This window comes from Carassius auratus, chromosome 35, assembly GCF_003368295.1.
Source record: "Carassius auratus strain Wakin chromosome 35, ASM336829v1, whole genome shotgun sequence".
Lineage (NCBI taxonomy): Eukaryota > Metazoa > Chordata > Actinopteri > Cypriniformes > Cyprinidae > Carassius > Carassius auratus.
The window spans coordinates 7,152,737-7,169,429 of record NC_039277.1 but is presented as its reverse complement, the minus strand read 5'-3'; the positions used below and the strand labels follow the sequence as shown (position 1 = coordinate 7,169,429).

The 16,693-nt window shown below is 37.4% G+C and overlaps 1 protein-coding gene across 1 annotated transcript in view; it reads left to right on the top strand.

Moving 5' to 3' along the window:
- Positions 1–13,458, top strand: part of LOC113053895 (cell adhesion molecule 2-like) — a gene marked incomplete at its 5' end in the record, with an annotated part of 85,565 nt that extends 72,107 nt beyond the window's left edge. Inside the window, 2 exons of the mRNA XM_026219074.1 lie at positions 8,159–8,278; positions 8,898–13,458. Coding sequence (XP_026074859.1) covers positions 8,159–8,278; positions 8,898–9,016 — 239 coding nt within the window. The remainder of the gene's footprint in view (positions 1–8,158; positions 8,279–8,897) is intronic.
- Between the last annotated feature and the right edge of the window lie 3,235 nt (positions 13,459–16,693).

The following is a 16,693-nucleotide window of genomic DNA, read 5'->3' as shown; positions in this document are numbered from 1 at the left end:
CGTCTCCCTCACATACAGTACGTCCCTCTCCATCCCTATATCTGTCTTTGTTTTCCCCAAGTGAGTTTCCTCTGACTGAAGTCTGCAGCTCCATGGACATCTGGAGTGTTTTTGTACCCAACAGTCACTCTGCAACTTTGCATGTCCTCGTTTAGTTCCCATCTCTTCCTTCCACCATCCACTTGTTCTAACTATGATTTCTAGAATCTCAAATGGGACAGTTTGAGCCCTTCCTGTGTCTTTATCTTCCATCAATCCATCTTATTAAAGGTATGAATCAACAACAACAACAACAACAAAAATTCAATCCAGTATGCCCCTTTTTTCCCATGGAACACAAAAGGATAATTTAAGAGTAAGTTTTTAACACTGAAGGAAAAAATAAATACGTTGTGTTTATTTTTTATTTTTTTATTGCTACTAAGTTTCACAAATACAAATTCCTGTACAATGTGACATGTGTGTTCTTTAGATCGTTGCAGTGAACGTCCAGTCTCCGGGGTATCAGGGTCAGTCCTGTTTCTTGTATATGAATGCTTCGGCTAAATATAGCCAGTGTGATTTATAAGGTGTATCTAATTTTTTCGCGCTCCCCATGGACTTTCCATAAGGTTGTTTGAATGTCTATCTATTTTCATGCTACTTGTGAGCCGTGCAGCCCTGTTGGTGCAACTTTGAGTTAAGTTTGTTATCTAAAACAAAAAGGCTTTGCTTGTGTGCATGGTATCCGCACGGTTCCATTCTTCAAAGTGGCTTACGTGGTTAAATTTGAGGATAACTTGCACTAAATATGGGATTTTGTGGTCTTTGATACAAGATTAAAGTTTATCCGGCATCAGTATGTCCCTATTCCTGAAGATACCCCAGTTTTATGCCAGGTTATGCTGGAATTATCCTTTAAAACCAGAATCAGCCAGAATGGAATCACAAACTTGTGAAGAAATACCGCACATATTCCCTCCATCGAAAAGGAGTTCTCTCCAAGCTTGTAATGCTCATCGTCTGTGGTGTTAACAGATCTTATTTCTCTAAATGCATTAGCAGCTCATTCTCCTGCCCACGAACAATCGGGGGCGTTCCAGCGGCGAGTTTCTGGCCTCGTCATTCTGCCGGGCTTAATGGGAATAATAACTCTTCCTCAAAGAAACACGGGGTCTATGCGATGCCATCAGTGCATCTCCCGTCCCTGTTAAATCTGCTAAATGTGCTTTTATGGCTTGTAAATTAGCTGTGACCTTATGAAGCTGAAAGGTGGAATAAAGTACCAGGGATGCTGAGAATTTAAAATATTTACAGCTCACTTTTCATAATCAGCATGAAAGCGCCCTGCCGTAGACCCCTGTGTCGTTATTGTCCCACGGAGACACTTTAACAGGGATAATGATTGGTCATGCCTTTTGTCTTTAGACAGGGAGAGGAAAGTGCAGAAATTTATCTGTTTTAGGAAAAGGGTCTGGGTTCATTAGCCAAGGCCAGAAATGAAAGGGAGGACAACAAAGCGCAGCAGTCTTGCAAACTTATTATAAAACTTTTTAAACTTGTCCAGCGTCTGCCAAGAATTACCCGGCTTAATTGGATTTAACTCCAGGACATAAACAGAGAAGGAGTTATCGTGGAAGTAGTGGAGTTTTTGAAGCTTTGAAATATGTTGGCTTGGAAAAAAAACTATTATTTTGTATTATTTCCTATTATTTCCGCTGTAGGTCAGTGTGGATTCCTTGCAGACCCTTTGTCAAAAGATACACGTTATACATGACTGGAAACCACTAGCCTCCTGCAAGGAGTCTCACAGTGTGGAGTGGAACATATGTTTCTTGAAGCATTGACCAGAAACCCAGCAATTACTCAACATGGCCACGCCACAGGAGCATAATAGGCAGACTTGGGCCTGTCAGTTGTGGCCTGGATACGGCCTTGTGCATGGGCTGTAATCCCAGTAAGAAGCAAGCAAATGAACAATCCTCAGAGAGTCATTTGCGTGTTCCAACACTTTGTTCCTGGTCTGAAAGCAGTATGTGCCTTCTTGGAAAGCTTTGTTCAGCCAAGTTTCTTCAGTTATTTCTTCAAGTCGCATGAATGCTTGTAGCTGTGCATGTGTGAATCACATGACAAAGTAGCCATTATGATTTTTTTATTAACTGCACATTCAGGTTCCAGTAAAAATTTAATTTTTACTTACTTTTTTTAACTTTTAATTTTTGAAAAGATGTTTCAACCACAGACCTAAAACCCTTTAAGAAAATTAGAATTTATTGTTCCTTAATGCATTTGACATTTGTTACCCATGTGAAAGAGATAGAAAGAATTGCATTTTTGTTGGTTATCAAAGTGCAAAGGGTACATATGCATGAAATTGATGGAGGGAAATTGCAGCATTTTTTTCATAGAAAAATAAAAATAAATGTAAAAATTTGCCCATGTTTTACATTAATGAATTCAATATACAATTACCGTTTGGCTACATTTTGTCTGAAATTTGAATGATTTTTTGCCATTTATCCTGAAGTATATGTTCATGTTTAGCATGTCCTGCATAATTAGTTAGCATAGTGTAATACATTTTGTGATTGGTCAGTAATGTGTGACGGCAAAGCGTAAAGGCACAAAGCACACCTAGAGGTTCAGGAATAATGTGGAATGTGAGGGCTCTCATTATAAACCTTATCAGCTTGGCTTATGAATATTAATTAGATGACTTGTTGTTTGTCCGGTTTGTCCTTGCTAAATAGCTGGTAAATGACCTCTTAACCATAGTAAATGACCGCTTACACAGAGCCTTCTGCTTGGTCTAAAAGTCTTCTAAATTGCAGGCCACTGCAATTTTCTCTTTCTTGGCACAGCAGCAAAGCTCTTAAAATGTAATAATTATCTCCCCAAAAAGTGGAAGGGAAACACTTTAAAATATCTAAAAGTGATATAATATTTGCAGTGCCCCTGGGCACAGTCCATCTCGGAAATTTTCACCAACATTACTTATCCTGTATGAATAAACGATGAGCATTACAGTTACTTTAGAGACATACATCCAGAAAACCAATTCCCGAATAGCACAGAGAGAGAATTTCGTCTTGGAAATCAGTCATCCTGCTGCTTATTCTCAAAAGAAGGATTAAAATGATTTTGAACCTCATATCAGTGAACATCTCAGAATTATTGATTTGAACTCCAAGAAAGGTGTGTTCCAGAATGAAAAGCATTTCTTTGGAGGGGGCTGCCAGAGGACACCAGCAGAAGCCGGCTCTGTTTAAATGGATAAGTCAAAGTTTCAGCTGCCGTGTCCCTGGAGGGTCAGTTAAATATTGAGAAAGGAGTCCTGAGCGCCCTCCACTCTCTCCTTTCTGAAAATGACACAACACAGGAGGAATTAAAATGTAACGCAAAGGTCTTTTTCCTCCGTCACGCAGCAAGGTTATTGATGATCTGTCACATTAAGTCATGTCAAGGGAAGACTTATGGTAACAATTTAAAATATAACAGAAAAGGAAAAAATAAAAAATAAAAATCATTAAACTGCCACCGAATATGAATTACGAATAAGACTTCCGTGGAAAGAAGGCACTTTAAGTAATCCTCTAGAAGCCTTGTGCAGTTTTAATTTACTGAAATGAACACTCGCCATTTCCCAGCATTCACTGCTGATCGAGTTTGAAGCAAATGGCCTAATTATGAATGTTACAGTGTGACATCTCCAAATCATTCAGTAACTTGTCTGCTCGTGCCTCTCAGTGGAGAACACCTGTATTTGTTTTCTTTTTTCACCCTATTTGGGTTCAATCATTCTGTCTCTCTCCAGACTTTTTTTAACCACAATTAGAAGCCGTAATTTGTTTTGAAAATCTAATTAAACTGTGCTGACCAACTCCGCGGCCCGCCTTTGCCCCTGTTTGACTTTAGATCAAGTCTCAAGAGCATCCGGTATGTAAATCAGCCCTCTAAAGACTTACAGGTCATTTAAGAGGTTGCTGTGCTGGGCAAAGGGATGTGAAAGACATTTTCATTTAGCTATTTTTCTCTTTTCTGCATGGATAGAGAGTGGATGGAATGGGTGATTTGGATGTTTAATGTTAATTTCCTAGATTTGGCCTCCATGAGGACCACACAACTCAAATATAACAGCCTCTTTTTCTTCCTGGAAACAGTTTTCCATTAGACACAACTGTCAAGTGCTCTTTCTCAGCAGAAAATGGGGAATAATTGACTTGTTAAACAGTGCATTAAGCCAATATTTATCTTTATTTCTACAGTCTATTTACAGAGTCCTAGAGACGTCTAATATGATTTAATTGGCTGGCTTTTACTGCTGGTGTGTCATGAAGAGAAGTGAGTCTGCACATGCAGAAAGAAAAAAGGAACTGTAGGATCTTCAAGTCTGAGGCAGAATATTCATATGCCTTCCGAGACAGAAATGACACTATAGTGTGCATTAACTGGGAAATCAGCCAAAGCTATGCTTTTAGATTGTTCAAGAGACTGTAAAATACTCATAAAATACTTGTAGGATGTTTTATTAACCTTCTGTGGGCTTGCGGATCAAGAAGGTCTGTTATAGCTAGAAAAAGCCATTCGTTAGCATACCCATTCATCTTAATGGCAGTTTCTCAGCTGGTGTAGCTTAAATGCTCATCAAAGGAGTAAAAATGTTTTTGTCCACAAAACCATATCCACATTTTCATATGCTGTATGGCACGTTTACCCTAAGGTGTGTCAGCATTCTAGTTTTATTTTAGATCCCATTTTTTATATATATTCATAAGTGAAGTGTGTAATTTCTTTGCTAGTGGTGTCACCAAATGGAATTTTAATATTACTCTGCCATTGGATATTTAAACAGAGAGTCCCACCCAAAACTCACAGTGCTGGTTATGCCTATAAATGGCTCATTTGTAGTCAACATTGCATATAACATCAAACAAGAGAAGCAGGAGATTTGTAGACTTCTGTTTCAAATTTGCATCTAAAATATTAAAATATATTAGTCAAATAAGTCAACCTTTTTCTAAGACATACATTTGTAAATAACCCCTTTTAAATGGTTTGCAGATGTTCTCAGACACAGAGGACTAACGTTGATGTATCTTATGGTAAACGGCTTTAAATCCATCAGAGTTTCTAATCAAGTCTAATGAGCTCACACTTAAACTCATAATTTGGTTAATAACGCCATCTTTCCATTCCATTGCATTTTACAATTTATGCTTAATTTGGTTTGCTTCTGGTTGATTGTGGTGGAACATTTGAATCCAAGAGTCAGAGCAAATCATGCGTACAGCTATCAAATCACAAATGCCATTGAATAACTCTTTGCTGGGTGTTCATATTAGGTGATTTATTGGAAGGTTTCAATTGAATTTGCCTTCCCCATAAGAGGGCGGTGTTTTGAAATGCTACAATTCTTTCAGTGCACCTTTCAATTTAGAAGCACATCAGCAGTCACCCTGTAAATGTTAATTTCCAGTGTTCGATTGTACCATGAAGGTGAAGCTTTCCAGTTCAGCACTTTCTCTGTCACTGTCCTTCAATAGCTCAAAGATGTAAAGAAGATCACCGAAGCGTTGACGTTCGCTTTCCTACATCCATTTACACTCAGCCCACGCTCACTGTCTCCCTTTAAGGCATTTATACAAATATCTCAGAGATTACAGTAAAAAAAAAAAAAAGAAAAAAAAAAAAAAAAAATTCAGAAAAGCAGGTTCCAGTCTCCTGGATTAGCATGTGGAGTTAATGGTAACGCTCACCTTGAAATGTCATCCCGACAAGAGCGCAACATGGCTGCCCCTGCTGCTCCTGCCCCCCGAGGCCTGTTTGTAACCCCTGCCTTGTGGATTTGTTCAAAGAGTGCTTCCTGCATGTTTCTCTTCTGAAACTGATTCCTTTAAGAATTCATGTCACCGCAGGGGTTCATGTTCTGGCTGATGTGACTGTTTCTAACGTTGATGCACCACTGCCGAGTTTATATCCCACGCCATCCGAGCTTGAGCTTACTGGTGAAAATTTGTTACATTTGCCAGAGCCACACAATGCAGGGGCCAGGGGAAGAAATTATAAATATTAAAATAGGAATGTGCATGTGGTGCTTCAATATTAAATCATAAGGGAAGGACTGTCGCAGGCCTTATTAAAAGATAATGTGAGCTGGGGGAGAGGAAACATTTCACTTCTCTGCTGGTGGATCCCGCTATGTTAAGCCCGTTGCGTGTCTAAGGACAAACACTCTGATGAGTTAAGCCTGTGTGTGGTGCACAAGAAAATAAAGGCCTAAGAAAGAGAAAAGTAAGCCAAGTGCAAGGTGCAAAGTGTCCCCTGGGCTACATAGGCTCTGTGGAGATCTGGAGCTATATGCTACTCTTGTTTTACTTTGACTAATGAAATGAACTATGGATCTCCTTCTCTCTAACTGAAGAAATGATCCTTAATATAGTTAGAAATTACCAGGCTTCTCACAGTGTCAATGCACTCGCCCTAGGATGGCACTCAGCATAGCAACCCCACTGTGTGTTGATAAAAATAGAGCGAGGACAGAGAAAGGGCTAATTATCACAACACTGAGGGATGTACTTGAGATTCACAGTCTGATGATCAGGGACAAAAGTGTCTGAACACAGTACTAATATTTAGAATAGTAGTGCCAAACAATTTGTTTTGTTACTTTTCTTAGTTAGACATCAGTGTGTGAAAACTGCCATTTTGGCGTAAAAGGGAGGCTGTTTGATAGCCAGAGTAAAGTAACACTCACCTGCAGTGATGATACTTTTCGGGACTTAAGTTTGATTCATTGATGTCATAAAAACTGAGAGTTTAATACCACAGCCTTCACCGTTGGAAATTCAGAAACATGCGCCTGTCAGATAAGAGTAGCCGTTCCACATTTCATATTTCAGCAAGCTGCTGAAAGGGTGATATAGAGATCTGCACATATTTATTTTATTCATTTGTTTTATTATTATTGTGATGGATTGTCACGGGGAAGTTTTATACTCCTCCTGTAAACAGAACAAAGTGAAGAAATGCTATTATTGAGAAAGAAAAAAAACAGAGAGTCTATGAGTTGTCAATCAGAGGGATGGAGCCCGCGTGCCCAGCTGATGTTGATCCGAGGTGGGATTCTCCATTACTGAAATGAGAGCTGATGGACTGTTTGAATGCTTCTCTGGCCCTGAGTTCATCCCTGCTTTGTGCGGCTGATACAGTAATTGCAGGCAGTGATTAGGAAGCTCCCGCAGCACAAAGCACAGCCCGGATTAAACGCACACTCTGTGGCAGATGCAACGCATGCTGTCAATTATAATATACCACTCCAAATGGCACTAAGCAGGGACTTGATAAAGAACCACAGCACAGAGAGAGAAACTAGACGAGCCCATCTTATAAATTCCCAATATGCTCAAAAGCATTGTCTGGTCGGGGATGAAATGAAGATCCCCACAAGTTGAATAGCAGGTCTTGTCTTCAATAAGTGCCTTGGCCCAAGACTCAAGATCTTTATTCTACTCTGTACACTCTTAGAAGTAAAGGTTCTTCATTGGTAGCTATGGTTCCATGAAGAACTTTTAGCATTTCCATTCCAAATAATGCAAAACATTGGGAAAAGGTTAAAATAATAAAAAAGGGTTCTTTTAAGTACTGTTCACTGAAAGTTTCTTTGGACATCCAAAAAATTGTTCTTGTATGGCATCCTCCTTTTGGAACCTGTATTTTAAACATTGTATGGATACCCAAACACCTTATCAATATATGCATGTTGAGAATTACATCTCAAAACCACTGGCTTAGGGTTAGGGTTAGTAAACCTTCCTCAGCAGCTTCTGGAAAGATGTTTTTCTAGGACATTTGTGACTCTTCTGAAACAACCTTTGACCATGTATGTTTGTTGGTTACAAGCAGCTTGTATGGAGTGTTTGTTTTTCTTCTATGTCTTCTTCTTTACTTTCATTCTAGGCATGCATAGATCCCTGTCAGACCACCATATGGCTGACCTGTCAGTTCAGACAGACTTTAAACTCCTTGACCAGCCCCAACTGTAACTGAGCAGACAGGAGAGGGCTAAAGCTTTAGTTCAAACTATCTGTTGTCCACCTTCTGATGTTATGGAAGGTAAAAGTATGTTGAAATGAGAAAGGTTACCAACTATGCTTTCTCGTCCTCTTTCTCTCTCTTACAGATCCTAATGCCCTGCCAGGACCGCCAGACCACGCTCTGATCGGTGGAATTGTTGCCGTCGTCGTTTTCGCCACTTTGTGCTTAATTATTGTATTAGGACGCTACCTGGCACGGCATAAAGGTGAGATTTTCATTAACTTAATGTAAAATGTAGATACAGTACAGTAATACTCAAAATGCATCAGTATCTATAGTGGACTTCACTTGTGAATCAAAAACAGTATTTTGAATCATTTCAAACAAAAGAATTCAACCTATTAGTTAACTAATGGTAATTCTCTTACATAGAATTGCCATTTAAGTTTCCAGCATTTGTGCATAACGTATTTTTCGGACTATAAGTCGCAACTAAGTATAAGTCGCATCAGTCCAAAAATACGTCATGACGAGAAAAAAAAACATAAATAAGTGGCACTGGACTATAAGTCGCATTTATTTAGACCCAAGAACCAAGAGAAAACATTACCATCTACAGCCGTTAGAGGGCGCTCTGTGTTTTCAGTGGTACACTACAAAAGCACTGAGCAGCATAGAGCGCCCTCTCATGGCTGTAGACGTTAATGTTTTCTCTTGGTTCATTTTTCTTGATTCATGTCAAATTAATTTTGATAAATAAGTCGCACCACACTATAAGTCGCAGGACCAGCCAAACTATGAAAAACAGTGTGACTTATAGTCCGGAAAATATGGTACTTGTCCACATAAATAGGTATTGTAAAGTTTCAGTGACTTTTTTTCAGGCACGTATTTGACAAACGAGGCAAAAGGAGCAGATGACGCCCCGGATGCAGACACAGCCATCATCAATGCTGACGGCAACCACGCACACGCAGAAGAAAAGAAAGAGTATTTCATTTAGACTGCAATGGCACTGCGCTCCTCTCTCTCTCTCCTCTCGTTCCTTCCCTCCTTCCCTGTACCGTGTAGGAACTTCTTCAGACAGCGGCGGAAGCTTCTTCTCACTCTTTCTGTTCAGTTTGTTGTTTTTCATTTCAGTTTGGATTTCTTTTGCCTTTTTCGATAACAGCTCACCTGCTACTTTATAGGAGCAACTTTTTTGCTGAAGATGTCACATTTTGTAATCATTAAATAGCTGTAAAACACCCCAAAGTAGTGCAAAAAGTCAAAATCTCCAAATTCAAAAAAAAATATAGTCTGCAGCCATCCTCCAATAAGGACTCGCCCTTCATCCTCTCACAGTGCCTAAATATACAGATGTCCGCTGAGTTTCAGTCAACGCCGCCATGTTTGTCAGGCCTCTGGTTGCTTGCTTTTTTTATCTTCAGCGTTATGATTTTTTGTAAATGCTTTGTGCTATGTTATGTTATTATAAAAAAAATTCTACTTTACTTTTGTTTGTGATTCATGCTGAATCCATTTATTGTGATATTTCTCCCCCCCAAAAAAACCTAAACAAAAAAACATGTACAGTAGTAAAAATATACTCAGACTTGAAGTGAGGGAAGTTCCCTTTTTATTCTACAGATTTTTAGGTGTTAATAATGTTATCAGTATGTAGAAATGCTCCATTTTCCAAATTACCATTACATGATGTGAAACCGACATCTCACACTATGGCAAAAATCAGTATTTTGTACTTGAACTGTAGATATTGGTACGTAAATGAATAGCTCCACAGAAGATCTCAGTGTGTTCCACTGAAAAATCACCTTGTATTTAAATTAGTTTTAACAGTTAGGTTTACCCACCAAATAAACCATAGTGGGCTAGTGAATCAGCAATCAGGCAAAGAAAGACAGAAAGAAAGAAAAAGCCCAGTTGTGTGTGTGTGTGTGTGTGTGTGTGTAGTATGATGATGCATCTCCACTGCTTGGTTCTGCAGCAGTCTGTGTATTCCTGCACTGATGGGACCCCAGTCTGCAAGCATTGTCATATCAACAGATCCATGGTCCAAGTGGGTACCATCTGATTTAGCATCGGTTTAGCTGTTTACACAACATTTGTGCCAAACACAGAAAATCTCAAAACACAGAGTAATATTTAACAAAAAGTAGCGTGCAACTATTTGAGTGCTCTTAACCCTTCAAATCACTGGTCAGATCTATATACAGTCCAAGAAAGGTCCCAAAAAACTTTGTATGCTAACCTGAAAATTCCACATACATTATGATAACGTTGAGAGAACATTGCCATGTGCCGCATACATGAAGTCTCACTCATTTTACAGCATTAGCTTTAGGCCAATCAAATAAATAAGCACAAATGACTCACATCAATTCATCAATTGGTCTAATACAACAATCATAACATAAAAATAACTAACTTTGAGTATTTTAACCCAAATTGGACATCAGTATGCTTTATGGTGACTGAAGTCACAGGTTATGTTAATGTTTGGAAGTGTTTTGGAAATTCTGTTTATTTGTTGATTTCTATGATGAATTGACAACCTTGCTAAGGCTGTGTAATATATCTGCTAAATGTGGTAACTAGTGAAAATCGTTGTTAGACTTTGGAATCCCTAATTCCATCAAGTTTGTATATTAGCTGATCTAAATATTGGTGGGGAAAATTGTTAATTTCTTTTTATTTTATTTGTCCTCAAAAAGATTCTCGACAACTTCATAACCTTTGCTTTAGCTCAAGGTGTGTATATACTGTACAAGAATCACATTTTGGTAAAACATTTTTTGAAAGATTGTTGTTGTTTGACTCTCAATGTAAATTATTTAATTTTGCTTCATTGAAAACCACTGAATGAGTTTGACGGCATTTGTGACAGCAATGGAAACCTTAATGAAATGGCAATTCTATGTATTTGTTGAATGGGAGACTTCTAGCATTTAAAACACTTTTACCTAATGTTCGGTTCCTGTAAACGATTAGTGTTCATACTTTCTTTCGCTGTCTGTCTCCATTCTCACAGAAGGTGTCACTGAAGCTTTTGAAACCAATAGATGGTCAAGCTTGAAATTTGCATAGTAAATCTCAAAAATATCTTTTCATTTAAGTCATAATGCACCACAATAACACATATCACTTCCATATACAAGTATGTTACTTAAATGTAATTGTCTCGTCACATGTATCCCTAATATGTGTGAATATATTAATGGCTAGGAATATGGTATCCTTTGACAGAGTGTTATCAGTCAGATACATACTTTTTAAGACAAACTACCGTGCACAAAAAAGATCAATGTAAGCCTTAACATATCCACTGACATGCTACTCAAGCCACAATTACCTTCTTTTTTTTTTTTTACTACATTATCTTTTTATGTGGATTGGCTCAAAGCCGTCTGTCTGGCATAATAACTGCTAACTATGTTTGGTACTTCTCTGATTGTGACACTGACCTAATGCTGCCTTTTGTGGTCAGTAAAATCACATGCTATTATCAAGAAAATATACCCACTTGCTCAGATTTTGACCCGTTACAGGACATACTCAACATTTCCAAGAAAAATAAATCAGCTTCTTTTATCACCATTATTGCCTTTGTGTTTGTAGTGGGAGCTTCATGCTGTTTTGTTTGAGCTCTAATGGCTTCTTGTTTCATTGAAGATTGGTCACCCAATGCCTTGTTGTTTTTTTTCCTTCAAACTTGCCTTTATACATTGCATGTTATATTGTCACCTCATTCGCTTTTATAATGCACCAAAACACATTTCCAGTTAATGTTTTTTTGTTCATCTACCGTAGTAATTGCATTGGCATTTACAAAGAGTTCGTTGCTAAAATAGTGGCCTAAAATGTTTGGATAAATACTGGGATTTATTCAGTCAATCAGTATTGTAATTTGCCATTTGGTTCCCCAATATATTTACTAAGATTGTGATTATGAAAGTACAGACCATAAAAACATGTTAACGGCACACTATTGAAATCAGTTATGGTGTACTAATTTGAATAGACGTCAGTGTACCAGTGTGGGGTGTTCTAAACTGGTCATATAAAAGATTCCATAAGAGTTCTAATGCTCCATATAAAGGCAGCTCACTGGTTTAGGAAGATAGCTCAAATTTTATCTGTCAGAAACATTTTTGAGAGTATGCAAGTGGCAATTCATCTACAACTGCTATTTTACTGTGTTGTGGATACAGAATGAACATTATGATCTGAAAAAAGGTTCCATATGTTCCAATAAAACACACATGGCTCGTTTCTCCTCCTGACAAACTATAAAAATATAGACTCTACCCATTAGTAGGCATATTTTATTGGTAGAGTAATGAAAGCTTCCCTAAGAACCATCTAAAATGCATCATTTATGATCACAGTGAAATGTGGAAATAGTCAAATGCATTCACTCTCATTGACTTTCTTTTCATTTATTCAAAAGGTTTGGGGTTCAGTAAATTTCATACACTGATGTAAAAGCATTTGTGTATTAAAAAAAAAAAAAAGTATTTTTAACAAACTGGACAGTTTTTAAAACAGAACAAAAACTTTAATACTGTTAATTAAAAATGTGAATTTTAACCCAGTTACATCCGTTGCATTTATGTATTTTTTGCATCTCAGGAATGAAGTGTTTTTTTTTTTTTTTTTTTTTTACTTTAACGCATACAGGTACCTCATACCAATTTATTTCTATTTGCTTATGCTGCATTTAAAACATCGTTATATGCTCTTATTTTTTTCATGCCAGTGTGTGTACTGTATATATGCTTGTTTCTAATTCATATCACATAAGCTGTATATAGTTTAAACATATCTGCATAATAAAGCAAAGCTGTCCAGTTGCTGTAATGATTTTTTGCGAAATTTAGACCAGAAAAAAGATGCACTCTAATTTAGTTTGTGAATGTGTTACACTAAGAGGGCAGTCGTCATAGTAAGGACATACTAAAAGTAGGTCAAGATCAAATAGTTTGAAGGAAATTCAGTTTTCACAGTTTTTCGAATGACCCGGCTAGAATTAGCTGCACAGACGACCACACAAAAAGCAAACAGTTCCAGAAACCTCTGTAGTTCAAATGTAAAAGATAAACAGATAAACGCTACTTAAATTTCACCATGTTCCTCTCATGTTGCAAAACTATTCCGTGTGCCAGTGAAGCAGATGTAGTGGGTAGCATACTGTGCACTGGTAGATTGAGAACCTAGTTTATAAACGAAATCGGCTCACTAACTCTTGAAATGATAGTGGTTTCAGAACACGAAGGGTTTGTGCTTCTTGTAGCAAGCTGAAATGAAAACGCCTCATTTGGTTTCTTTTCTTAATTTTTTTTTTTTTTTAAATGTGTTCCTTGGTGTATTCAATTGGTTCAAAATTCAATTTTAAGCCTAATTCACATGTATGGAATGAAATTGTTAAATAAATAAATGCCAAAATTTACTGTCTGTTCTTCTTCCTGTTTAAACACATAACAGTTCATCTGGATTATGCTCTGTCCATATATCTGTAAAACCACAGCAATATCAACCACCCAGAACAAGCATCCATTCAAAACAACCAACGACCTGCATAGCCACACCCTAGTAACAAGCCACCACACAGAACTGACTATCAGCACTTTAGCAACCACAGATCACATCAACAACACGCAATGACCTGTCTAGCAAATGGACAAAGTTTTGGCCATCTGTTCTTTGCTTTTAAACTTTAAACATGTAGTTTTTGCAGACTCATGGCATCGGTTTGTCTGAGATGCAGAATGTTATGGACGGTGCAGACATGTCTGCTAGCATGGAGACAGATACAGACTATGAGAGATGAAGAGGGGAAGTGAGAGAGCAGCCCTCAGGGCAGGAAACCACCATCTCCTCTCCTACACACACACTCACACCGAGGTCAACGACACTGCAAAAACCATCTCTGCTATTTCAAAACGGCCTCATGGTTTGGGTCAGTTATGACAAGGCAGATTATGACTACACAGAACCACACAGTATATTTAGCTGAGTCAGAAACTCTGAAGCTGTAATCTGCTTCTTTTGTTTGGTTAAAGAGAGGCCATTTTGATGGTTTTTTTTTTAAACCCAGACCAACCGCAAAGGCACAAATGTACATACACCAGAATAAATAACACTATTAATAACACTATTATCAGAGTGAGAGCCAATACCTTTTAATAAGGCAAGTTGAATGAACTCAGTTAAAATAATTGTTGTGAGGGTGAGTAATCATAATGCTCCTTGAAATCGACAAAAAAGTAGAATTGAACTAAACTAAATAATTTCAAGATTCTTGGAATTAAAAGACACCTTGTCCATCTATTTCAAAATACTATGAGATTCCTTCCTACAGAACTCTGAAGTTTAACTGTGTTCATCCCGATGCTGAGAACATTTCCACATGCTGAAGAATATATAGGCAGAGTTGAATGTGTTTTGTGTCGGGTGTGAGAGAAGTGAATAATATACTGTCTAAGGTATGAGAGTTTCACCTTTCCCATCAATCATTCGTCAGACATGTGACCTTCTCCACTGGTACTTTGTAGAGATGGGAATGCCATTCATGATGAGAAACCTTTTAAAGGGGTTTAAGACACCCGAAATCTTTCAAAGGATTGGAACACAGGAGGCAGGAACCACTGACAGCAGATAAATATGAGACTTCCTGTGGAAACCACACTGGAATTTGATCATTAGCAAGTGTTAAATCGGCTAAAAATCTATATTTTAAAATATAAAACAATGTATATATACATCCGCTAAAAAAACTTTTAGGGTTAGAAGGATTTTTTTTTTTTTTTTACTTCGTTTCCACAAAAATACAAAGCTGTTGTCAGCATTGATAAAAAGAAATGTTTTTTAAGCAGCAAATCAGAATTTTACAATGATATAATGTAATAACATTTTATTTTTTTAGAAAGAAAGAAAGAAAGAAAGAAAGAAAGAAAGAAAGAAAGAAAGAAAGAAAGAAAGAAAGAAAAATACTTTATTTTATTTACAACTTAGAAAAATAATTTTTATAGTAAAGACTGATACAGTATATTGGTGTGGTGTTAAAATGCTATTTGACTAATTATAAATATAATTATATACCTAGAAGGACTGAAATAGTATTTTCTTTTTAAACATAAATAATATTTGTTTTATATACAACTTTATATAGTTATAGATATACTGTAGATATATATGTAGATATATATATACTAGAAAATATTGGTGTGGTGTATGCTATTATTGACTAAATATGAATATAATTTTAGGTCTGTAGGATTTTGTTATTTCTTAATTTAATCTTTAGCTTTCTGTGACTAACTTCACATTTTTTACAAGGCTACTTTACAGAAACAGAAACTTACAGTATAACTAGGCAGTGCTCACTAGAGAGAAATCTACTGGCAAGTACCTCATTCAAGGGCACAACGGTGATAGAGATCTCTCAATATTCACAAGTTGATCACACTGAAATCACCTTCCCTTAACCACAATAGACTTTCACCACCGTTCTTAGTAACTGAAACTATCAATCATCCCACACCATTCTCCGAGGCACTCTTTTGAACACAGATCATTTCTTGAACTTGACTGAAATTAAATACGGTGTCACAAGCAGCACAAAGCATCTTTCAGTATAGATGTATGCATAGGTTTAGTAGTCTAGGCAGCTTTTGATTGAACACATTTACATGCACTGAACAACAATGAATTCAGAATGCAAACATATACATGCATAAAAACCAGTGTTCTTGCATGTACAGTAATGGTTTGCGGTGCTCTCTGTTCTTTTTCTCACAGCAGCAGGATGGAGATAGCAGTGTGTCTCCTGTGAAATGTTTGCCTGCCTTTGCACTCTATGTTAATGCAGCCGTAGGTCTGCCAGAATTTCTCCCTTACCTAGTCCTGAGCTTGAAGCAACAACCAGCGCCATACAAATAAACAAAGGAGATGGACAGCTTCTTGTTAGCAGCAAGATTCTGCTCAGACATTCATAGCCATACATTCACAGACACATGGGGAATATACGTTCAGACAGATGATGTCATACATATTCATCCACCACAAAAAAAAAAAACAACAACCCTCACTGTATCCCTGTTGTCAGGCTGCTCAGTGGAGACCTTTTCCCTCATACACAGATACACTTTTAAGGGAGAGTTCACACAAAAAATGGCAAACCTGGCATCATTTACTCATCCGCATGATCGAAAAAAAAAATGTAATTAAATATATAAATAATTATTTTAATAAATAGTTCTAAATAATACTGGTTCCACAGAAGAAGACAAAAATAAATGGGTTTGAAAATATATATATATATATTTTCCATTCCTTAAGTATAGTCCCTAGAGCCATTTGTGGTAGCAAAGAGTTCATTTACATAACCCTCTCTTTATCTTCTCATCTAACTAATGCCATTTTGGCAGAGTTACAGTTATTACCCTCCAGAAGACGTGAGAGATGTAACTATTAATATTAAAACAGTTCAGGTCCATCTAGTGTATGTCTGCCTCATTCACCTTGGGCCTGTCTAGGAGCCGGCATCTTATTTTACATTTTTATGTATGGTGTGTCAGACTTGAGCAGATGGTATCTTTATGAATATGGGCGGCTTGTCACCCTTTCTTATCACCTCACACCTTTACCTGACGAATATCACTTCCTGAAACAAGACCCC